We start from the raw sequence: 24,524 nt of genomic DNA, 5'->3' as shown, positions 1-24,524 counted from the left end.
ATTTGATTCCTGACTCTTTTGTCTCTCGAAAGCTTTGTTTAGTTCCAGTCACCCACAAGTTAAAGGCCACTTCCTTTCAGTTTGACACACAGAATACATTTAAAATCTATCAAAAAATGAAAATACCTCATTTTCTGGAGTTCCTACTCTCTTGAAGAGTTTTTGCAAGAGTTTCATAATGACTTGTTGGGTATACTTTAGAAAGGATTTTTCAGCTAATTAATAAAAATTAATATTAAGTTCCTATTATACTAGGGATACAAAAAGAGGGAAAAGACAGCTTCTGCTCTCAAGGAATTCACAAATGGGGAAGACAACAAGCAAACAAATATACAAACAAGCTACATATAAACTAAATAGGAAATAAAAAGGAAGAAGATTATAAGAATTGAGAAGGGTTGGGAAATGCTCCCTGTAGAAAGTGAAATTCTGTGGACACTTGAAGGAAACTAATGAAGCCAGGATGTGGAGATAAGGATAGGGAGCATTCCAGGTATAGGGAATGACCAAAAGAAATTCCCAGAAGAGAAGAATCAATTGTCTTCCTTGTGGAATAGCAAGGAGATAAGTGTCACTGGATTAATGAATTCATGGCAGGAACGAAGGTGTAAGAAAGTTGGAAAGGTAGGAATTATGAAAAACTTTGAATACCAAATAGAGGATTTGGTATTTGTTCTTGGAAATGATAGGAAGCCACTGGAATAAACTGAGTGAGTTGGGGGTGGGTAGAATGGTGGGAAATTGTGCTTTAGGAAAAGCATTTTGGAGGCTTAATGGAGGACAGACTAGATAAGGAAGTAACTTCTGGTAGACAGATCCTTCACATATCCAAGTGTTAGGTGATGCCCCAGGGCAATTGTAGTAGAGAAGAAAGAAAGGGACATATTAAGAGAACTATTAGACAGGTGAAACTAACAGTCCTTGACAATATGTTGGATATGAAATGTCAGAGAAGGTGAGGAATCAAGAATGACGTTTAGATTGGGTGCCTTGGGTACTCTGAAGTTAATGGTACCTTTGATAGTAATAAGCTTTTTACAAAAAAAAAAAAAAAATTAATACTGAGATAGTATATAAATTGAATTTTGCAACAAAAAAAGAATTTTTTCGACAATGCAGGAAGTAGTTTAAAGAGAATATCGGCTTTGGGCGTTGATGGGGAGGCGTAATGCTTTTTCCTGATGGGTCCTAGGAAGGGGTTTTACCTTCATAGCTGACTTACAATAGGGAATAATAGGGAAGTTTGCAAGTAGGAAGAGTTCGGGGGAAAAGACAATGAATTCAGGTTTGTACATTTTGAATTTAAGATGTCTAAAAAGCAATTGGAGGACAGAAGAAATGCTAGGGGTTGGGGAGGTTAGAGGTAATATAGGGACTAAGAATCATAAATATAGAGATGGATATCAAATCTATGGGAATTGATGAGATTGCCAAGTGAAGTACTATGAAGGGAAAAGGGAAAAGTTCCAAGATAAACTCCTGTAGGACACCTACTATTAGGGGATGTGACCCGCATAATCAAAAAGACTGAGAAGGAGCCATCAGATAGGGAGGAGGATTACTAGGAAAGAGTACTGTCCTGAAAATTTAGAGAGAAGAGATATCAAGGAGAAGAGGGTAATAGATGATAGATAAATGGATGGATAGATAGATATTACATATCTAATAAGGCTAGGCTAAATTACATAAAGTTATAGTTCAAGAGGTCAAGGAGAATGAAAATTGAGAAAAGGCCATTGGATTTGGCAGTTAGGAGGTCACTGATAATTTTTGAGAAAAGAGTTACAGTGAAATGATGAGGTTAGAAGCCATATAGTAGGAAAATCTCTTTTTTTTAGCTGAATGGAAAATGGATCAGATTGGGGAGTGGCTTGTGGAAGACATATCCACCAAAAGGCTATTGTAGTAATCCAGATGTTAGATATACTCTAGAGTTGTGACAATACAGATGAAAGAAGGAGGCATATTTGAGAGAGATGACAAAATTAAGATAGATAGGCCTTGGGAATAGTAAGAAGAGAGTGAGAGGAAAGGAAATCAAGGCTCTATCATGTAAGATCTACTCAAGGAGTTTAGCCACAAAGGACAGAAGAAAGATAGGATGGTAGTTGATAAGAATGGAAGAATCAGGTACGGGTTTTTTGAGGATAGGACATTGGAGGAGTTAGTAAATCAGGAGAATTTAAAGATAAGTGAGGATGTGAGGGGGCAATCTTTTGGAGAAGATGGGATGGAAAGGGGTTCTTAAATATAGGGTAGACTGGATATTTTTTAGGTTCCTTTTAATATTCCAATGAATAGTTTACTAGGCAATATGTAATTTTTCATTTATAACTAAAAAACAAAGAAAAAACAACCCAACAATCCATGAACTTAATCTGCAGATAGGTTCTCATTATAATTAAACAATACATAATATGACTAAGAGACAATATGCTACCATAGTGGATAGAATATTGTATTTTCCTTTCTTTTTTCTCTTAATAATATTTTATTTTTCCAAATACAAGTAAAGATAGTTTATAACATTCACTCAGCCATCAAATAAGCAATATTTAACAACGATGATGCATTTTAGGAAATCAATTTAGATAAATTTCTATTTTAAATCACTTTGAACAAATTTCTTTTTAAAATTTCTCTAAATTTTTGTTGGAAGTTTTGGAAATTTCTTCCCCCCCATCCTCCTCCCCCACCTCCCCCACCTCTGCCCCAGCAGCAGAGATTACATTTATTGACTTTACACAGTAACTATATTATTGACAAACTGTAATCATGAACAATAAGCAGGGATCAGAATTGACTAAGAAGACAGTGGTATAGATTATCTTTAAGAAATTGTACCATGACTTTGCCCAAAGGGCTATCAAACTGAAATCCTTTAATGTAGCAGTGTCTCTTCTGGGTCTGTATCCCCAAAAGATCATAATAAAAGGGAAAAAGACCCACATGTGCAAAAATGTTTGTAGCAGCTCTTTTTGTAGTAGCAAGGAACTAGAAACTGAGTGAATGCCCATTAGGTGGAGAATGGTTGAATAAGTTATGGTATATGAATGTTATGGAATATTATTATTCTATAAGAAACTATCAGCAGGATGATTTCAGAAAAGTCTAGAAAGACTTACATGAACTGATTCTAAATGAAGTGAGTAGAACCAAGACAACATTGTACACGGCAACAACAAGATTATGTGATGATCAACTCTGATGGACTTGGCTCTTTTCAGCAGTGAGGTGATTCAGGCCAATTCCAATAGACTTGTGATGGAGAGAACCATCTGCATCCAGGAAAAAAAAAATAAGAGGACTGAATGTAGATCACAACATAGTATTTTCACCTTTTTTGTTGTAATTTGCTTCCTTTTTTTTTCCTTCTTTCCTCTTTTTTCCCTTTTTGATCTGATTTTTCTTGTGCAAACATGATAAATGTGGAAATATGTATAGAAGAAATGCACATGTTTAATATGTATTGCATTGTTTTCTGTCTAGGGGAAGAGGATAGGGGCAAAGAAGGGAGAAAAACTTGGAACATAGGATTTTGCAAGAGTGAATGCTGAAAACTATCTTTAAATGTATTTTGAAAATAAAAAGCTATTTAAAAAAAAGAAATTGTATGATATTTGTAATTCTCACCTAGCTTCTTCTGAAATGAAAGAAATATGGTTCTAACAACAATTTTCTTTTGGTGACATGTAGCTGTGATTCATTGGATACCACAGTTCCTGAAAAAAATTAAGTGAAGGATCACTAAGGAAGAGTGGAGATGCTCATAGGATTTTAGTAGGCTCTAATATGATCAAATGAGAACCGCGAAAGTAGAAGTGTATTAAAAATATCACTAGACATATATATATATCCAGATAAGGAGGTAGATTGGACAAGTAGAAAAAAATGAAGAACAATTAATAGGCTTAATTGGTATTCATTCAAAGTCAGGAAAACTAAAGGAAGATTCCCAGTATGTTGAGTGGACCTCTTATGAAGGATTTACAGGAAAATATGGACAAAAGTCACATAAGATGAAAGGATACAACATGATTTGAGACCTGTATTGTGTGAGGGAATACTCACATATCTTCCAGTCCATTCTATTCCATTCCATTCCATTCTGTTCTATACCATTCCATTTCTCAAGCAGTTATTAAAGCTCCTATCAAATATAAGTCACCATGCTTATCACTGAGAACACCAGAACAAAATTAAAAAGTCCCTGCCCTCAAGGCACTTACATTCCACTGGATAAGATCATAGATCCATCCTATTATCTAAGTACTAAGTAGTTGCATTAATTACTAAGTAGTTGTCAATGCCCTTGAGCTAGTAACTATAAAATATAAACAAACTTGGTACCTGACCTTCAGATGCTTATGTAGTAAATTCTAAACTGATACAGACATACAGCATAAAAGAACAATATGACACATACATCACAGAGGATGAAAATGTACATCACAGAGGGTGATGCATGATTGAAAAAGATTTACATTGTATGGAGACCTTTAGTTTAGAATTATGAAGGGTAAGAGTTGGTCACTCTTTTAAGTAAGTTAAAAATAGATACCTAAACAGCTAAAATTCTGGTCTTTGCAACAAGAAGGAAGACATCTCGAGGATTTGAAAATGGAGAACATCTCAGGAATAAAGAGTGGCAAATGCGGATGCCTAGAAATGAAAAATGAATGAAGGTAATAGTATTAAGGTATTATTTACTTACCCAGAAAGACCTAGAAGTACAAGAGCAGTCAACTAGCAACTATGTAATTCTGAGCTGTGTTACTTCTGCCCAAAGCCATAGAAGGGCCACCAGTATCATTTCGGGATTTCTAAGCAAAATAATCCTGTGCTCCCAGGAAATTTACAATGATAATACAATGATAATGTAAAAATAATTTACAATAATAAAACTTAAAAATTGGTTTTAAAGTATGAAATATGTCAGGGAAATGACTTCCCCAATAATAATTTGAGCATAATCTGGACAATAACTATTATGCAAATCAGACCAATGTTATATAGCTCCTATATATAGTTACCATCACATACTGGGCTCAATAACACTGAAATGAAATATGCTTAGTCATAACACACAATCATAAATGCCCTCAGAGGACATTTATTCCAAGGTCACATACAGAAGAGGAAAATGGTCACCTAAAGTCACACATCTTGCTAGTGGCTGAGCCAGGGCTAGATTTCAAATTCTTTGAAATATGCCCACATTCTTTCCACTATACCTCATATTTCAGAAATTGCCCCTGAAGAGTTTGGGGGCCCAGAGACTAAATGGACTTTTACATACTATCCCCAAAGTCACATTATGGCATTTGAAACGATTTAATGAATGATTCTGCTGAATCTGTCAAGGATAGTTGTGGAATGTAGTCATGTCCTGAAGGTTCTGTTTGTTAAAAAAAAATTACAGTTACCGCTTTAGCTAAAAGTTAGTCTGAACCATGTACTTATGATTGGCTGGAAATCAAAAACAAGAGTTTGATTTGAGTTTTCGATAATATTTTTGGATTATACAATGAAATATCATGAACTAGGTTGATAGTGATTTCATATCCTTCTCCTGTGGCACTTCTGCCTATATTTGTGAAACATGCAACCCTAGTCAAATGTGCTAGGTACATAGTACCTACATAGTAAAGGTCAAATGACCTTGTACAAAGAAAAACGTATATTGCATACTGCCAGACAACCCAATAGAATACCCAAGGGAAATGAGTCACCTTCATCTGGTGATGAGATATTGGTGCAAAATTTTAGCAGAGATAAATGGCAGGCCCAAAGGAAAATAACTGGAATCCCCCTGATAATAAGTCAAATTTTCATAACATAGCTAAAGATTTTCCTAAAACACGGACCCAACTATGTCACTCCTTTACTCAATAAACTCCAGTAGCTATCACTCCCAAAATCAAATACAAATGCCTCATAATTTTTCTTATATCATTAGGATTCTAAAAGAACTCTTAGATCATCCCTTCTCCCTCATTACAGTTTCAAGAATTCATCTTTATAAAGCTTCTGATTGATCTTTTGTATTTACCTTTTGATTTTTTCTTCTGACTCCTGAATTTGCATTTCAAACATCTATTTCAGCTGATTTTTTCAGAAAGACTTTCATTTTACAAATATAAGCACAAGTGCCAGAGGAAAAAGGTATGAAATCACTGTGAGCCTAGTTCATGAGAGCTCATTGTGTTCGAAAACCCTCTATTTCAGAGAAGATCCATTTTTTCCCTTGTAGGTATAGATTCATTTTTTACTGCTTAAGCCATATCTTTTTGCTTTTGAAAAATGTGTGAATTCAACAAGTCTAGCAGAGAGCTGAGTGTCTCAGAATTGACTTTTATAATATAAGGTTCCAATTCTTTTATTCATTAAGGGTAGTAGTTAGTAAATTTTACATGATCCTGATTGTGGTTCTTTGACATTTGAATTTTTAGATTCTAGTTATAAACAGGTTTTTTTTTACCCGCTTTGATCTGGAAGCTCTGGATTTTGACAATGAAGTTCCAGAGAGTTTTCATTTTGGAATTTTTTTTCAGTAAGTGATTAGTGTATTCTTTCTGTTTTCATATGGCCTTTTTTCTCTAATATGTCTGGGTAATTTTCTTTAATTAATTCTTCATAAGTTCATTTTTTGGTCATGGATTTCAGGTAGTCCAATAATTTCTGAGTTACCTCTTCCAGATCTATATTTCAGGTTAATTATTTGTGATATCAAATAGCTTATATTTTCTTCTATTTTCCTTCAGTTCTTTGATTTCACTTAATTATTTGTTGTCACCTGGAATCATTAATTTTTATTTGATCCACTCTAATTTTTAGGTAGTCTGTTACTAGGGAAAGCTTTTATACTTCTTGTTCTTTTTTCAAATCTCTTCTCCATGTCATTTCTTTCATAATTTCATTTTAAAATATGGCAAAAAACTATTATATCATTTCTTTTAGGAAATCAATTATTCCCATTTATTATTGTTCATTTCAATCATGTCTGACTCTTGGTCACACCAGTTGAACCATTTCCAATTCCAACCATTTTTAACAGATGAAGAACTGATGCCAGGGTTAAGTGCTTTGTCCAGGGTCACATCGTTAGTAAGTGTCTGAGGCTAGATTTGAACTCAGGCCTTTCTAACTTTCAAGCCAGATACTCCAGCCACTATGTCACCCAGCTGTCCAGTTATTCTTCTAGGCAAGCTGTTTTTCTTTTGAGTATTTGATTATAGATCATTTTGAATTCTTGTCTCCTTCTGGATATGTGTCTTATATACCCCTAGCAACATGAAATTTCTTTTTGTTTTTATTTTTTGTTTATTCATCTTTGATGCCAAGAATTCCAAAACTGGGTTCTAGATCTCCCTTGGAGATAAGATCAAATTGAAGCCCTTTCCTTGGATACTCAGTCCCTTCTTTCACCACATGGGTCATTGCTTCACCCAGACTCACTTTCCTTGGAGATTACACTAAGTTAGCACCACTACCTCCTGTGCCCTTTCTTTACAAATTTACCCTTCCTTCTAGGGTTTCTTCTAAGATTTACTTTAGTTGAAGCCCTTCCTTTGGAGAGGAGAAAGAGGAAAGGGAAATCCTTTTTTTTTTTTTTTTTTTTTTTTTAACCTTTGGCTAAGTTCCTCCAAGACTAAATTCACTCTTTTTCTTGTGGAATGGATAAGACCCTTTCTTGGGGGGTAGAGGCAGAAGTATGAGGGGGAGGACTTTTATTTAATTCACTAAATTGAAGTCCTTCATTTCTAAGCTCCCCTCCCTTTTTTTCTTCTAAAAATATGTGGACATGGGTAAGAAGGATGAGAGATATCCTAGCTATATCTAGATTATCTAGATAAAGTAATGAAGAAAACATTAATAATCAACTTAAACTTTAAAAATGTATTATGCATAAAACTCACTCCTAGCTGGGTCCCTCCCTTCATCAGAGAGTACTTTGAGAAGCAAGCCCACAGAATGTACAAACTCCCAGGACTTACCCTTATTGCACAGTATCCTGTTATAATGTAATCCTTAGCTCAAAGGGCCAGTTGTACATGTCTCTCTTCTCACTAACAGAGTCCTGGACTTGTAAAGGGACATGTAGTCAATGAAAGCTGAAGAAGGGAAATGTGGGCTCTTCTAGTTTCCAATTTCAAGAAAGAATATATGACTTTTCAATCTCTTTTCAGGTCCACAAAAGGAAAAAAGCCCTCTAAGAAGAAGTCAACATGCAGAGGAACTGGTAATCTTTCTCTTTTCCTAGTCCCATTTTGCTACACTAAAGACTTTGGGGAATTTTCCTTTGGGTGACAGCTAAAGCTTTCTCTTTTGGTTGAACTGTTTTATCTCACTACTAATGCCTTAATGATAAATTCATCTTTAAGAAGGGGAGGATGCAATAAGGGGGCAAATTCTATTCTGAATCTGATTCTCCCTAAGAAGGAGGGACAGATTGCTGGAGTGAAACTGCTAGCAAATTTGGGGGAAGTGACCATTTATTCTTAGAATTTGAGATGTAGTAGAGAAAATCAGTCATACATAGTCTGTCAAGTGATCTAGGTTTTGGGAAAGTAGATTTCCAAGGGTTTAGAGAAAGGATAGCTAGTATTTCATGGATTAAAATTCTACAGGAAAAAAAATAATACAGGAAGGGATGGGAAACTCAAGAATGAAATTCTGAAGACATAAAAGGAAACAATTTTGCTAAGAGAAATCAGGAGTTTCTTGAAGAGATCAATATGAACGCACAGAGAACCACCAGCCAACTTAGATTATAAAAAATACATGGAATCAAGGGCAGGTAATTATCATGGAGAATGTCCTATATGAGTCCAAATGAAAGAGAGTATTCCTATTGATAATAAGATCTTCCATACATACCATTTTGCAGATGACATTGTGTTAATTGCATCAAGACAAGAATATTACAGAGTTAGGGCATTCTTCAAGGGAGATACTTAATCAATTTTTTGAGTTTATCATGAGCTTAACCTTTGTTTGGGGCATTGATTATATCTTACCAACTGAAGATGAATGAGACTTATCAAAAGATTGTTGGTCAAAGAGTGCACTTTGGATTTTAAGGTAGGGTATGCATGTACTTATGCAATGCCATTTTTCCCGCTACCCTGAGAGTTGTTTATCATCCCCCTTGAAAACCATTTAGCCCCAGGAATGGCAACTTCTCAACCTAAAAAATGTTAGCCAATGGGGACAATGATGGAGAAGTGGGAGTTATATAATCAGGCCTTCAAATGAGATACAAGGGAATTCCTGGCCCAGCATCAATATCTTGGAGAAGGGAGAATTATGAAAGTCTCTGTCTTCCCCTTTTGCATTCCCCATATACAGTTTCTTCTTTACTAGTTCAAGCAAATTTCTCTTCTGGGAAATCCAAGTTCTCAAGGTATTTCCATAGGGCTGGATGCTTCTATAGGTACGTCAAGAGGAGAAAGGGGAACTCATCAGAATGTTGAGGAATTGGCTATCTAGTAACACCATATTTATTTTACTTCTGGTACTAGCCCAAGTCTTTAGGTAATACCACAACTATGAAGGACTATATCGCTTCCAGAGAATAATATTCTATTATCTTCATGTACTACAACTTATTCAGCCATTCCCAAAATGATGGGCATCAACTCATTTTCTAATGCTTTGCTACCACAAAAAGAGTTGCTACAAACATTTTTGCACATATGGGTCCTTTTTTCCTCCTTTATGATTTCCTTAGGACACAAAACCAGTAGTGGCAATGCTGGGTAAAAAAGTATGCACAGTTTTATAGTTCTTTGGGCATAGTTCCAAATTTCTCTCCCAAATGGTTGGATCCTTTCACAACTCCACCAACAATGCAGTTTTCCCATATCCCCTTCAACATTTATCATTATCTTTTCTGTCAGTTTAGCTGATCTGAGAAGTATGAGGTGGTATCTCAAGAGTTGTTTTAATTTGCATTTCTCTAATCAATAATGATTTAAAGCATTTTTTCATATGAGTATAGATGACTTTAATTTCGGCATCTGAAAATTGTCTGTTCATATCCTTTGACCATTTATCAATTGGAGAATGACTTGTATTCTTATAAATTTGACACAGTTCTTTATATATTTTAGAAATGAGAACTTTATCAGAAACATTGGCTGTAAAGATTTTTCCACCAGTTTTGTATTTCCCTTTTAATCTTGCTTCTGTTGGTTTTGTTTGTGCAAAATCTTTCTTAATTTAAAATAATCAAAATTGTCTATTTTGCCTTTTATAACGTTCTTAGTTTTTCTTTGGTCATACATACCTCTCTTCTCCAAAGACCTGATAGGTAAATTATCCTTTGCTCTACTAATTTTTTTATAGTATCATCCTTTATGCCCAAATCATGCACCCATTTTGACTTTATTTTGATATAGGGTGTGAGAGGTAGGTCTATGCTGAGTTTCTGACATATTATCTTCTAGTTTTTCCAGCAATATTTGCCAAATAGTGAGTTCTCATTTCAGAGTCTGGAGTTTGGAACTTTATCAAATATTAGATTCCTATAGGCCTTGATTATTGTGTCATATGTATTTAATTTATTCCATTGATCCACCACTCTATTTCTTAGCCAGCACCAAATGCTTTTGATGACTGCTGCTTTATTTTATTTTTAGGTTTGATCCTGCTAAACCACCATCCTTTGTATTTTGCTTTCATTAATTTTCTTGATATTCTTGACCTTTTGTTCTTCCAGATAATTTTGTAATAATTTTTTCTAGTTCTATTAAATAATTTTTTTGGCAGTTTGGTAAAAAGTAATATAATTTAGGTAGAATTGTAATTTTTATTATATTAGGTCATCCTACTCATGAGCAATTGATATTTTCTCAATGGTTTAGATCTGACTTTGTGTGAAAAATGTTTTGTAATTGTGTTCATATAGTTCTTGGGTTTGTTTTGGCAGGTAGACCCCCAAGTATTTTATTTTGTCTATGATTGCTTTAAATTGAGTTTCTCTTTCTATCTATTGCTAATGGGCTTTGTCAGTAATATATAAAAATGCTGATGATTTATATGGGTTCACTTTATATCCTGCAACTTTGCTAAAGCTGTGAATTATTTTGACTACATTTTTGGATGATTTTCTAGGATTCTCTAAGTATATCATCATATCTGCAAAGAATGATAATCTTATTTCCTCATTTATTTCAATTCCTTTAATTTCTTTTTCTTTTCTTAATATTAAAGCCATCATTAATAGTACAATGTTAAATAATAGTAGTGATAATGGGCATCCTTGTTTCATCCCTGATCTTTTTGAGAATGCATTCAGCTTCTCTTCATTACAAAATATGTTTGCTGTTGGTTTTAGATAGATAATGCTTATTATTTTAAGGAAAGCTTCCTTTCCCTATTATCTCTAGTGTTTTTAATAGGAATGGATGCTGTATTTTGTCAAAAGCTTTTTCTACATCTATTGAGAGTATTATATGATTTCTATTGGTTTTGGTATTGATATGGTCAATTAGAGTCATAGTTTTCCGGATACTGAATCAGCCCTGCATTCCTGGTATAAATGCCACTTGGATATAGTTTATTTTCCTGCTGATAAATTGCTATAATCTCTTTGCTAATATTTTATTTAAATTTTTTTCATCTTTCCCATTAATTGTTGTCAAATAATAAGTTTGTGTTCCAAAAGCTTGATCTTATTATATACTAGATTACTATGTTAATTTACTATAATATAATTTGTACTTAATCTATTCCACTGATCTCTAACTCTATTTCTTAGCCAGTATCAGATTGTTTTGATAATTACTGCTTTATAATTCAGTTTGAGATCTGGTAGTGCTGCCTATATATTCCTATTCTATCTTTTCTGATCATTTCTTGTCTTCCTTAAGAAGTCCACTATCAATCTTGCAGATGCTGCTTGGGATATTATTTCTATCTTTTGAAAGTTGAAGGATTTTTTAAAAAAATCATTATGTTATTAGAATTTAAGCATATCTAGTTGAATTTGGACTTTTAAAAAAATTCGAGAATCTTATGGATTTTTACTATTCATGAATTATAGCAAGTTTTTATTCATTCTATAAATTTTTTCTCAAATAGTTTTCTATATGATAATGTTTATATACACTTTTCTATTTCCAGACTTTTGAGGTATCAAAAATTTTTAGATTGATATTTTTATGTATTCTCCAGATTTGTCACTTATGTCCTTATTAATTTTTTTCAATACTTGGATCATTTTCTGAATTTCTTTTTATAGTTCATCTATATTTATCTGAAATTTTCTACTTCACTGTAATTCTGGTTTGGACTTAACTCAGGCCACTCTGCTAGTAGTTTATTTAGGTTTTGCTTTTTTTTGTATCTCTAGCAGTTAGCATCATGCTTGGTATACAGTAAGTACCTCAAAAATGTTTATTGATTAAGTGAATATTGGACAAAATTAGACACATAGGTCATTCAACAATTAACAAAAAGAATCTACTTAGACATAGTGGAAGAATATTTAACAAAAATAGCCATTAGGGATCCCTAGAGTTGATTCAGCTGAGCAAAGTTTCTTGCTTGAATTGCTCATGTTGATCAAACAGAAAAGGATCAAGAGTGCCACTGGAGCTCCTCATCCCTGCTTTGTAGGTAATAAGAAAGTGATGTCAACAATCTGAGTCTTTAATCCCATGAACAAATCAAGTCTTGAGGAAATTCTTACTACCTTTAGAGGATAAAATAGCCTAACTTTCCTGGGAATTGGTAAAATGATAGGGAGGGGTCAGGTTATTGCATGGGGATTGATAGGATATTGGGGAGGGGTTAGGTTATTGCTCCTACCTTAGCTCTATAATCTGTTACTGATAGATTGTTACTATTTTTTTCTCAGATTTTCTATTGTATTCATCATATCTTTTTTCATTATTTTCTACCATTTTAAGCATCTTTTAATTCTAGCTTCTCTTTCTCCCATACCTTTGAATTTTCTACATTTTTTTTGCTTTTATGGCTTTCTTGCAAATATTAATTATTTCTATATGTCATTTTACCTATTTGAAGTCTTGGGAATTTAAAATTTTTTCTTTTTTCTTTTTCATTTGTGTTGCTCCTGATTTTTTAATTTTTCCAACTGCATGTAGAGCATGTTACTTCATTTTGCTCATTTTCCATTTTGATGGGATTTTAATTATTTTTTTGTTTTTGCAGTTTTTCTTCTTTCAGTTTTAAGGAAATTGGCCCTTTCAGAACCTCTCATTCCATCATACTGATAGGAATGTCATTATGTTTCTTTTAAAATACTTACAACCATAAATTTTAATAATTTGACAGCCCATTCTAGAATGATTTTGAGATATTTTCAAGATATAATGATATGCATATAATATAATATCTATACATACATACATATGTGTATTTTTCACTAGTGTGTTGAACCTTCTCACTTTTTTGAAAATTAGGACTATATTCTTTTAACTTTGAAATTTCTCCCAGGTTGTTCAGTGATGTGATCACAGGACCCTGCCCAATATTTTGATATTATATATTGCACATCCCCAATAACCACTAGAGGGCAGAGGGGTAGTACTAGAGTGACCATCTGAGGGGCGTCATGGGATTTTAAAGTTGGAAGTCACCATGTTGGTAGCTTGAATTTGAAAGTGCCAGGCTTAGAGAGGAGAATTATGTAGGTTTAAACTTTTAAATACTGGGCCATACCCAATGTCTACCTAGGAAACACATAAAAAGATGAATAAATTCACCATTTAGAGCAGAAGGAGCTAAAAGTACCTTAAGAGAAGGGGAGAGAGAATTGGAGAGGGAGATGAAGAGAGAGAGGAAGAGGAAAAAGGAGAGAGAGAGGGAGAGAGAGGAAGGAAAAGGGAGAGGGAGTGGAAAAGGAAGGTGCCAACTTACCGTATTGGGACCATAGGATCAAGATATAAAAAATATAATAAACTTTTCAGTATACACAGCAATTCCTCACAATACTGACTGACTCAGACTGATTGACTTAGTTTTTAATACCCATCACCTCTGATTGGAGGATTGGAAGGTGAAATACTAAACCACTCCCCAAAACTTTCTGGTTTTGAGAGTTAAGTGCTGAACTTTCCAGATAACTCCCCATTTTCCATCAGCAGCTCTACTTGATTTCAACCCCCATGGAGCATTATAATCCTTGTTGGGGATTATAATAGGAAGGGGAATTCCCCCCCCCCCCCTTGCTTTTCAAATTTTATTTTGTGTGTTGTTTTCCTCCATTAGATAGCAGCGTCCTATAAGGCAGTGACTGTTTTTTTTTCTCCCTTATTTGTGTCCCCAGGGCTGATGCCTGGAATATAGTAGGTACTTAATGTTTACTAAATTGAACTGAATACATCAATTAAAGTTTTTCAAATATATATCAATAAGATTAATATAGAGCAAACCCTCTGGACTTGGTGTTTAACACATTGCCTGCCACATAGTAAGTGATTAATGTTTTTTGACTAATTATTCTCCTAAGAATGATTACCAATGCCACAGGTTCTAATATCCTAAAACTACAGCACATAAGCATTATTGTGCTTTCCTGTTAACAGCCATTAGATATAATTAGCTCTTAGCAAAATATAGTAAGAAGAGAAGCTACAAAACATTCTTTCCCTTATAAACATGGGGAGCATTCTCCCACAAATACACTTGTGTATAGAATCTGTGGAAAAGGGGGGCTCAAATTTGGAAGACAATAGGAATAAGTTACATATGCAGGGAATACATGTGGCCAATGCTACTTACTCTTTCAGGACCGGTATGTTTTGAAGTCTCTTCTGGAGAAGCCCTTTCAAAGCTCAAATCTCAATTGCCACGACCAGCACCTTCTTGAATCCATAGCAGGTTCTCTTCTCTACCTCCAGAGGTTATGCTCCTTTAAGTTACATCTGGCATCCAGGTACTGCATCTCTGTATCTGTATCTCCAACTCTCTGTTCCTTCAGTTATACTTTGTATTCTCTCAAACTGTCTCTAGTTAGTCAGTGAGGTATCTTCTTCTGGGGGTGGGGGTACGGGTAGAGTAGATGGGGAGGGTAGCTCCCAGTCTTAACTTGCTTTATGTATAGATAGACCCAAAGAACATGACTCAGTGTGTTAACCTATCACTAGATGTTTTCTGTGTAATGTCAGTTTCTAAAGCTCTATGAATACTGTCAAGGTGATTGAGGAATTTCTTCACACCTTATTATGGAATTGTAGGAAAACTCTTTAATACCTCCTTTACAAATAAAATACAGATTTATTTCAAAGAACGATTGAATTCATTAGAGGATCGTAGATTTAAACAAGAAAGAAACCTTAGAGAACTAGTCTAATATTTTCATTTTTCAAATGAAGCAGATAATGTGCAACAGAAAAGATTCAAACCCATGTCCTATGATATCATAGCTAGTATACTTCCACTATACCATCAAATCTCCCTTAATTCACAGTAGTTTAAATTTTTTTCAATCGATAGATTATAAAACTGTAACTAGTGGGAGTCCTTATAATTTTTGTACCTTAAGGAATCTTCTTGCACAAAAAGGCTAAGAACTACTGTGTAAGAGAACTAGCTGTCTTAGGAAGGAAGTGGTGCTTCTACACCCATGCTATTTGTTTGTACTTGAACTATTTGCTCCTTAATTCCTTCTTTTGTGATTGTTTTTATTTTTAACCTAAGGTCATTAGAGCTATCTCCCATAGAGTGAGTTTAATTAGTTTCCCCTTTTAGTTTTCAATCAGAGCCATTTATAATTTTGTGTTCAGAATTTGGTTCTCAAGGACTGTGGTCTATTAAAGCAATGGGATCATATCTATCTTTCCTTCTTCAAAAAGCTTCTACCTACTTTTGGATTTATGGGAAGGTAGTCTTTCTCTTTGGGAGAAATGGAAACTTACTTTTTTTTCCTATTCTTTTTAGCCCTTTGATGTTCTCCCTTCCCCTATTTAGAGCAATTAATTTGGAACCACAATGGATTTTTCACATTGATCAAGACATACAAGATCATTGATCTAGACTAAAAAATGACCCTAGTAAAAAATGTAGCAATAAAGTCCATCCCTTGTTTCATTTTAGAAATGAAAAAATTGAACCCAGTAGGAATTCAGTGAGGTATATAAGGTGACACAGATAGTGTCAGAGGTGCAATTTTAACGCAGGTCTTCTGATTTCTCAGAATGACTCCTGGAATCTCTTTCCCTCTTTCCTCTTCCCAATCTCCCTTCCTTTTATTAGCAAGTTCCAGAATTTGGGTCACTTATACCTCCTTCTGGTGTCTAGATGTCACCATCACTACCACCAGGTCTACTTTCTAAAACTAAGTACTAGTAATACCTCATTTAGCCTGAGACAACTGGGCTTTCCCTTGGTCCTTTCCCTACTACATGAAAACAGTGTAAAACTCTTCCTTTAGTTGTGATCTATGACATGGCTTCTCTGGACTCCCAGAGACCTAAATTTATATCTTAGAGATATATCAGAAAATAATATCCTCTAACCAAAATAATCTAGATCTGACTTCTTGGATACATCTGAATCTAATTGTTTTGACTTTTCCTATGGGCATTCATTTTATATATAGACATCAGGAATATAGAAAATGTTTCTTATCAATTTGCACATAAAGAAGAGAAAAGAGACATGCCCCAAGTCAGTTCAGAAAGGAAACATACCCTACCTATGTATATATCCTACCTACTAGTGAATGTTGTTCTTCAACTCACCAGAATGGTTCCATTTTAGTTTCCATAAAAAAAGGATTCATGATAATGATTGTAGAAATCTTCATATTCTAAACATTCTCTCATTGTGGTTTCTGTGCAGGTAAAAGCTCTACATTTCAAAGGTACTTAAACCACTCTAGACCCATTGTCTTCCCACCCAGCCAGGACAGAATCATAGTAACACACAGAATCATAGAATTTTAGATTAGAAGAGATTCTAATTGTTTTCTTCTGAATTCAATATTAAAAAAGGAGAGAACATTTACATATATGAAGTGTAGCCAAAAAAGGGATGATTATTTGTGAAATCATATATATTTATTATGTAGTTTACTTTTTAAAAAAGGACATAATAAATATGTTACTTTCCAAGCTGTCCTCTTCTTTTTTGTGTTGTTTTTAAAAATGATCCTCTTTTCTTTCCTTTCTTTTTGTTGTTGTCAGTAACCTATCCCTAGCTCTCACTCTCCTCATTTGAAAAATTTCCCTCATTGAAAAAAAGGAAAAACAGAAATTGTAACAAATCAGCATATTTAAGCCAAACAAATCTGCACATTTGCCAAATCCAAAAATATATGTCTCATTTTGCACCTTGAGTGCATCATCACCGTTCTGTCAGGAGAAAGATAGTGTGCTTTCAGCATTGATGCCCTGAAGTCAAGTCAGAACTTTCTTTAGTCAATATTCTTAAATCTTACAAAGTTGCTTTTCTTAACAATGTTACATGGGAAAAAATATGGTTTTGCATATCCAAGTCTTTCCAGGTTTCTCTAAAGCTTACTATTTCATAATTTCTTATATCAAAATGATATATCACCATCTGTTCAGTCCAAAAAAATCCCTAAATTTTATGAAATTTTCCAGCATTTTGGAACCTCTAAATGATCCATGTGGTAGCCACCTTATAACTGATTCCAGAAAAACTAGTTACATCAAGTACAAATCAAAGCTACTAAGTTTAATGTCATTATGACTTTAATATTTTGATGGATCATCAACTTAGATAATCCTTCCAATCAATCAACAAGTTTTTATTAAGCACCTACTCTGCTGTAATACTAACACAGTTGTCCCTATTTTTTGCCTATCATTCACAGGTAGTGAACATTCTGGAGGTCTCTAGGTCTCTTTATATAGCTTGGGCACCCAATAAAGCATTCAGGCTATTATTCATCAGTTATTTCTCACTTTCACTTCAAGATCAATCCACTTCCTCTTCCTGCTATACTTTTCTCTGATAGTCTTTTGTACTACTTTTTTTTTGTGTAATTATTTGTAAATAATGTAGTGTGGCCTATTTGTGTGCCTCTCCCTTGCTCTTTTGGTGTATCACAACTTTAGTTATTTTGAGAATGTGGTTTTCCTTAATTTGAAGTCAGACAACCTTCTTAAAAGAATATTGATGTTAAAAAGCTAGATTATTGTTTCTGAAAGCACTTTGGAATTATTAAAAGCATTTAGCACAGTGTCTGGCACATAGTAGGCGCCATATTAATGCTACCTATTATTTTATTATCACAGTATCCCAAAGATAATCTAATCCACTCTCCAGTTCTTAATTCTAGGCCCAATTCACTGTCCACACCTGCAGAGTCTGTCCATGGTACATGTACCAGGTCCATGGGTTGTCCATGCAACTGCATATCATATTCTGAAAAATATGCATTCTCCATCTACTAGATTGTTCCTGTAACTGAACTCCTTTGAATAATTATAGATCTCATTTGGAAGTCTTAATCTTGTGGAACTTGATGCAATTAGTGTGATATTGACCACAAAAAGGAGCATCTGAAGGACCTCAACATATATATATATAATCTCTCTAGTATCTGGACTCTGTGCTGGACATCTCCAATGACAATGGCAAACTCCATTTGGGGAGCATATGTCTCCCTGGTTTATACCTTACTCAATATTAGTCATCAGGGTAGTCACAATTTTTTCTATTATATTTGTCAAGAGATCTTATATAAGTTAAGTACATGCATGGGAGATTTGTTGGAGCACGATCTTTAAGGAAGCATTTTGTTCTATTAAGAAAATCTCTTTTAAAAAACATAAGCAATCTAAATACAGTGGGAGGATCTTCACAATTTTACAATTTCATGGTGGCAATGATGTGTCCTGCTGAAGAATATTACTTGAGAAAGCCTGATTGTTTCCTTTTCATACTTCCATCAATGAAAAGCATGTAATTATTATAAAAAGATTTTATAGAAGAAATTAGCTATGCATATTGGCACTTGCTAATATTTTTTCTGCCACTATTTTGAGGTAAAAATGATGTTCTTTTACCTCCAAGTATTTGGTATCCTCCTTCTTTTCAGATAATAATTTCTGGGTTTGATTATATTGCATATTTATTATTTTTAGAAAAATATGCTGAAGTCTTTAAATAAGAGAATAAAGCAAACATACTGACAGGCAGATATTACTTTTTACATTACTAAATATTACTGTTATCTTTTTAGCCTGTCTTCCCATTTCTGATAAAACCTGTAGTGAAAGTATGTTCTTACTCCTAGAAGAAGGAAATTACTGTTGTGACATTAAAAAACTTTAGATTATAGTTTCCCTTTTCTTGTGGCAGCTGCTTCCTCATGTTGCTTTTGTTCTCTTTCAGGTGACAACGGAGAAATTCTTCAGGGCTCTCCTCGCCAACTATCAACTTTGAAAGATTCATTAGGTAGTTGGGCTGGGAAAATAATTACTTTAATTATAATTTTCCTGAAGGACACATTAATATTGAAAATTGGATCCTATTTACATATCTCTGAATACTGTGCCATATTTCTGAATTCCATCCTTTCTGCCTGAAATATTCTTTAATAATTTAATCTCATTTTGTTTTCAGAACGTTAAAACTGGTGATATAGTTAAAAAGATATCTAGCATAATTCTGCTTTTTCTAAACTCATGAGGAACTTAGAAAATTTGAGGGCTGGAAGAGGCTTTAGAGAGCATTCTAGTCCCGGTATTTTTAACCTAGAGTATCTGGGAATAGAGTCCACTGAAAAATTTCAAGGAATACATGAACTTGGATGGGGGAAAAAAGTATACTTTTATTTCAATATAATTGGCTTCCTTTGTAGTAATACTGTTTTTTAATGCATTTAAAAACATTCTTTTAAGAAGGGGTCCACTGGCTTCATTAGATTACTAATGGGATCCATTGAACAAAAATGGTTAAAACCTCCTGTTCTAGTCCAACTCTTTTATTTTATAAATGAGAAAGCTGAAACTCAGAGAACGTGAATGATCTGACTGAGATCACATGGCTGATTAGAAACAGGATCAAGTTCTAGAACCAGCTCTTTTTACTTTTTAGTTCACCATTCTTTCCACTAGAAGAAACTACTTCCTAGCTGCTAGCTAGCCTACTTTATTTTCAACTTCTTGATTACTTTTAAGTGCAAGTAATCTATAAAACTTAAGGATAATCAAAATGTTTGAATCATTGGTTGGCCTGGGGATAAACAATGTGTGTAGTAGAACTATAAACAAGCTTTCTCTATGTACTTAGCGTCTGGTCTAGCCATACCTGAAATTCTTGAGCCAAGAGTCCCAGGGAAGCAAAGATTTCATTTCTCTGGAGATCAGGTCTCTCCCTCAGTCAGCATTCTTTCAATATAATTTCCTCTGAAGTTATTATTATGTACTATTAATATCCTGCCCAGTGCTTTATTAATATTATTTATTACTATACCTAAAACATTTCTATTAGTGACTAACAACTTCTAGAGGACTGTTGGAATGTAACTGTTATCTTTCCTTTCTGGTGGTAAGTAATATTTTGAAGGGAGAGCAGAGTAAATACCATTATTTATAATGGACTGGGTAAGTATGTGTGCTAGTTGCAGAATAGAACAAAAGGATAAACAAGGCCCAGTTCAGCCAAGTGACAATCTGAAATAGTCATGAATAAAATGCAGAGACTGCATTGTGCAAGCTGTACCATGCAATGGGGTTTGCTAGAAGATTTGTATGGGGAAGGGGGTGGGTTGATATAAATGGTTTAACACAGAACAATGCCTTTTCATTGTCTGGAGAACACAACTCAAAAGCTTTTTGTTTGTTTTTTTTTCTTTTTCATTTCTTTTCTCTGTATATAGGCTGTGTGGTTAGAAATCCTGTGGGTTTTGGGGTTTGGTTTGGTTTGCTTTACAGAGAGTGTAATCATGGTTATTTATTCCTTTTTTCCCTCCTTTTGGTCCAGTTCTCTGTAGGAAATTTTCCATCTAGTTGAAGCTCCCATCAACTAATGCAGATTTCATAATTTATCTGTAATTTAGAGTGCTAATGGAGTTTGAGGAGCTATTTGGTGAATACACTGGTTTGGGATCAGAAATCTAGGTTTAGATCTTTTCTTTGTCACTTTACACCTAGGGATGACTGGCAATTCACTTAGCTCATCTAGGGTTCAGTTTTCTTACTTGTAAAATGAGGAAGTTGAAATTCTGAGAAGGTGAAAGATCTGCCTGAGATCACACAGCTGATTAGAAACAGGGCCAGGTCTAGAAAACAGGGCCAGGTCTAGAGCTTTTTTACTTTCCAGCTCAGTAGCCTTTCCAGTGGATAGTACTTTCTGGCTGCTAGCTTAGCTCATTATATTTTCAACTATCAGAATCTCAAATGATGAGGTAATCACCGGAGCCTTCCAGCTCTAAATCTATAATTCTATGAATCAGAATGGGCACTCAACTATCAAAGTGGATAAAATACTGGGCCTAGAGTCATGAAGACTCATCTTCCTGAGTTCAAATCTGGCTTTACACATTTACAAGTCACTTAATCCAGTTTGCCTCAGTTTCCTTAAATGTAAAACGAACTGAAGAAAGACATAGTAAACCATTCCAGTCTCTTGGCCAAGAAAACCCCAAATGGGGTCACAAAGAATTGGCCGTGAGTGAACAATAAATGAATTAAAGTTGTCTAAATTACTTAGAAATTAAAAAAAAAAAAAAACTTTTCCATAGTGAAACAGACATGTGAAAGAAGCAAGCTATGACTCTTGGTCTTTCTAACATGTTGGCAGGCCCTCTATCCACTCTGCCACTCTGCACCTTTATTTATTTTAGGTATTCAATTTTGTTTTAATGCTAAATTGGAAGGCTATTCTTTCTTAGTCTTTCCCTTGGTACATGGAAAGATTTGTTTATCTTTAAGCATCTGCTTTAACACCCAGACTTAGCACAGTTTTTGACAAGTCTATTAGCATATGATATACTAGTGGGAATAAGAGGAAAAGTCAGTCTCTATTCATTAAAGATTGCCCCCTTTTTTGAAGGAGGTGTTTGGGTCTTCTCAAAAGATTATTAACAGCAATCTAGGTTATTCCTTCACTTATCTCTGGGGCTATGATTACTTTCTGAGCCCATGGCAAGATGGCAGGTTCTTAACTTCACCTAAACTCAGCCTGATTTTAAGATACAGTAAGTCAAGTAATACCCAGATATTAGGGAAGTTCTAGCCTAGGGAATCATAGGATTTACATAGAATTTACAACTGGAAGAAAATTTAGAGTTCATCTGGGTCAAACTTTTATTCTACAGGTAAAGAAACTGAGACTCCAAGGTCACATAGGTAATAAGTGAGAGAGGCAGGATAAAGTCTATTTGATAGCAACCTTATTATTGAAAATAATAAGGGAAACTAGCTTTTATTACTGAATGGTATAATTACACTTACCATACAAAACAGACTGGTTTTCGACTTCCTGCAGTTACTTCTATATTTTGTACACATTTCCTGCCATAATCTAACCCTTCTCTGCTCTCCCTGGAGACACTTGGCCTCAGGCCAGGAAAGGAAAGTTGGCAGGTGGAAAGAGTCAGGACCTAGAGTTGAGAGAGATAATTAAGGCAGCCCTCAAACTCTCCAGTCCAGTTTCTCCATTTGTAAATATAGAGATAACGACAGAGAGCGTTGTTGTGGGGATCAAAAGAAGTAATGTGAAAACATTATTTAACGTGCGACATAAGTAAATGCCATCTATTATTATGCTTCTGGATTACAGATGTGTTGCTCAATCCAATTCTGGAAATTTAAAAAGTATATCCTTTAAGGGAATTTGTCAGAGTGATGGTGCAGCTTTTTAACTTCAACACTACGGGGGGGAAATGAGAATTTAAATACGAACTGTATAATCTAGAGATTGCAACATCTGTTGAAACCGGTAGAACATTTCCAGAGTAATAACACTGATATCATTAATATTTAATATCTACTTCACACCAGGAACTCCACAAACGTTAGATTAAAATATCTCTCATTCCAACTAGGCATATGGCGTAGGTGCCACTCCATTTTTAATTACTATTAAACTGCTCTGAATGGAAAATATTAGCTAGCTCAGTCCCAGGACGCGAGAATCTATATTTAAATCAAATAGATCTGGATGGGATTTGATTGATATTGAAAAAAGTAGTGCCCGTTTTGATGAAGTCGCTGGTCTATTTAAGTATTAATAACAATGTGAGTTTTTGCAGGAAGGGGATGGCACTGTCAGTATCTGGGTGCAGGGTGCAGATATATGCTGGCACATAAGTTATCTACAGAATATCACTTAATTTCTCTGGGTCTCAGTTTCCTCATGTGAAAAAAAAAAAGGAAATAGGATTGGATGATTTCTAAAGGGCTTTTCCAGCTCTGACTGATAATCTTATTTATCAGGGACCAGACTTAACATCAAAGCAAAGCTGTTTTTCTCCCTAAGAGATGCCTTAGAATGTCCTGGGGCTCTGTGAGAAGCAGTCCCAGTCCAGAGCAAAGCAGGTGTAGAGAAATCTGGGAGGCAGCAGCCGCTGTCCAGAAGGGTGCCATATACGGGGTCCGGAGGCCGACTGCCCACTTGACCAACATGGTTTCGGCAGCGGGAAAGCAGCGCGAGCGGCCATCTTGGTAAAGGTCCAGGTATGCGGACACCGGGGTCAAGCCTGCAGGAGTGAATAAGGGACGAGGAGCAATTAGGGCCGCTGCGGGATGCGGCCGGCGGGACTATGGTGAGGCTCCCGGCGCTGGGCGGCTGCCTGGGCTTGCTGGCCCTCTGGCTCACCGGCCGGTTCGACACGAGCGGAACCTGGGGGAAGAGGTGTCGGGCCCTCAAGATTGGTGGCGGCCGGGAGCCGGCGTGCGGGGCAGCGGGCAGGCTGCTGGAGCCGCCAGGCAAGATGGAGCCTCCGCGGGAGGAGGAGGAGCGCGAGCGCGTGGGGGCCGGGACCGTTCCGAGGGAGAGGTGAAGATGCGGGCGTATTAAAGCTGCAGCCCATCTTTCCTCCCGAGCCCGAGTAGGGAAGGGCGTCCCCTGCTCTGTGCCCTCATCCCCCCTCCCAATTCCTCCTCTCCTCATGGGAAGGGGGGCTGGTTAATCCTGGGCGCGCTCAGTATGCAGATCTCACGGGGCTCTTCCCCCTCTCCCTCCCCTCGTCCCTGCAGCTTGGCTCTCTCCCGCCTCCAGACCTTTGCTCTCGGAAGGGAGCAGCCCCGCCTGTCCCAAGTCTCCCGCAAAGTAGGACAGGCAGGGGGTGGGCCCGAGCCGCGGCTTTCACAGGTTATTCTGCAGCCCCAGTTCATCCCCGGCTGCAGCCGCTTCTGGAGCAGGTGGCGCATCCTCTGCCACAGGGAAGATAACCTTTGTTGAGTTTCTTTATTTTGGAAGGTCCAGAAGAAAAAAAAAAACAGGGGGGTGGTGAGCTGATCTCATCTTGAGTGTGATTACCTTGTTAAAGCTCCTCTGCAACGGAAACCATGTAGGTTTTTCTTTTACAAATTATTTCCGATAGAAGAAACTGACAACTTCAGAGCACCCAC

At 35.7% G+C, this 24,524-nt stretch overlaps 1 protein-coding gene and 1 long non-coding RNA gene across 7 annotated transcripts in view; one reads left to right on the top strand and one right to left on the bottom strand.

Moving 5' to 3' along the window:
• The first annotated feature begins 4,485 nt into the window (after positions 1 to 4,485).
• The window catches only part of NAPEPLD (N-acyl phosphatidylethanolamine phospholipase D), a 71,000-nt gene continuing 50,961 nt past the window's right edge, over positions 4,486 to 24,524 (top strand). Inside the window, exons 1-4 of one of the 5 annotated variants that reach the window (XM_003772608.3) lie at positions 4,486 to 4,685; positions 8,190 to 8,242; positions 14,763 to 14,908; positions 19,339 to 19,401. Coding sequence is in view for 1 of the 5 variants with exons in the window: in XM_031938700.1 (XP_031794560.1) it covers positions 23,714 to 23,949 (236 nt within the window). In the remaining 4 variants the exon portion in view is untranslated. Of the gene's footprint in view, positions 4,686 to 8,189; positions 8,243 to 14,762; positions 14,909 to 19,338; positions 19,402 to 23,408; positions 23,628 to 23,698; positions 23,950 to 24,277; positions 24,464 to 24,524 lie in introns of those variants that run through there. The other 4 variants (XM_012551777.2, XM_012551780.3, XM_031938700.1 and 1 more) reach the window with 4 other exon arrangements.
• LOC116419335 lies at positions 22,915 to 24,521 on the bottom strand. 2 transcript variants are annotated; one of them, XR_004229612.1, is made up of 2 exons: positions 24,433 to 24,521; positions 22,915 to 23,650 (listed from the first exon to the last, which is right to left on the bottom strand). It is a non-coding gene; the product is annotated as an uncharacterized LOC116419335 (long non-coding RNA). The 2 variants fall into 2 exon arrangements; XR_004229613.1 differs by lacking the exon at positions 24,433 to 24,521 and adding an exon at positions 24,174 to 24,278.

This window comes from Sarcophilus harrisii, chromosome 5, assembly GCF_902635505.1.
Source record: "Sarcophilus harrisii chromosome 5, mSarHar1.11, whole genome shotgun sequence".
NCBI classification, from domain to species: Eukaryota; Metazoa; Chordata; class Mammalia; order Dasyuromorphia; family Dasyuridae; genus Sarcophilus; species Sarcophilus harrisii.
This window is presented reverse-complemented; position numbering and strand designations above follow the sequence as displayed.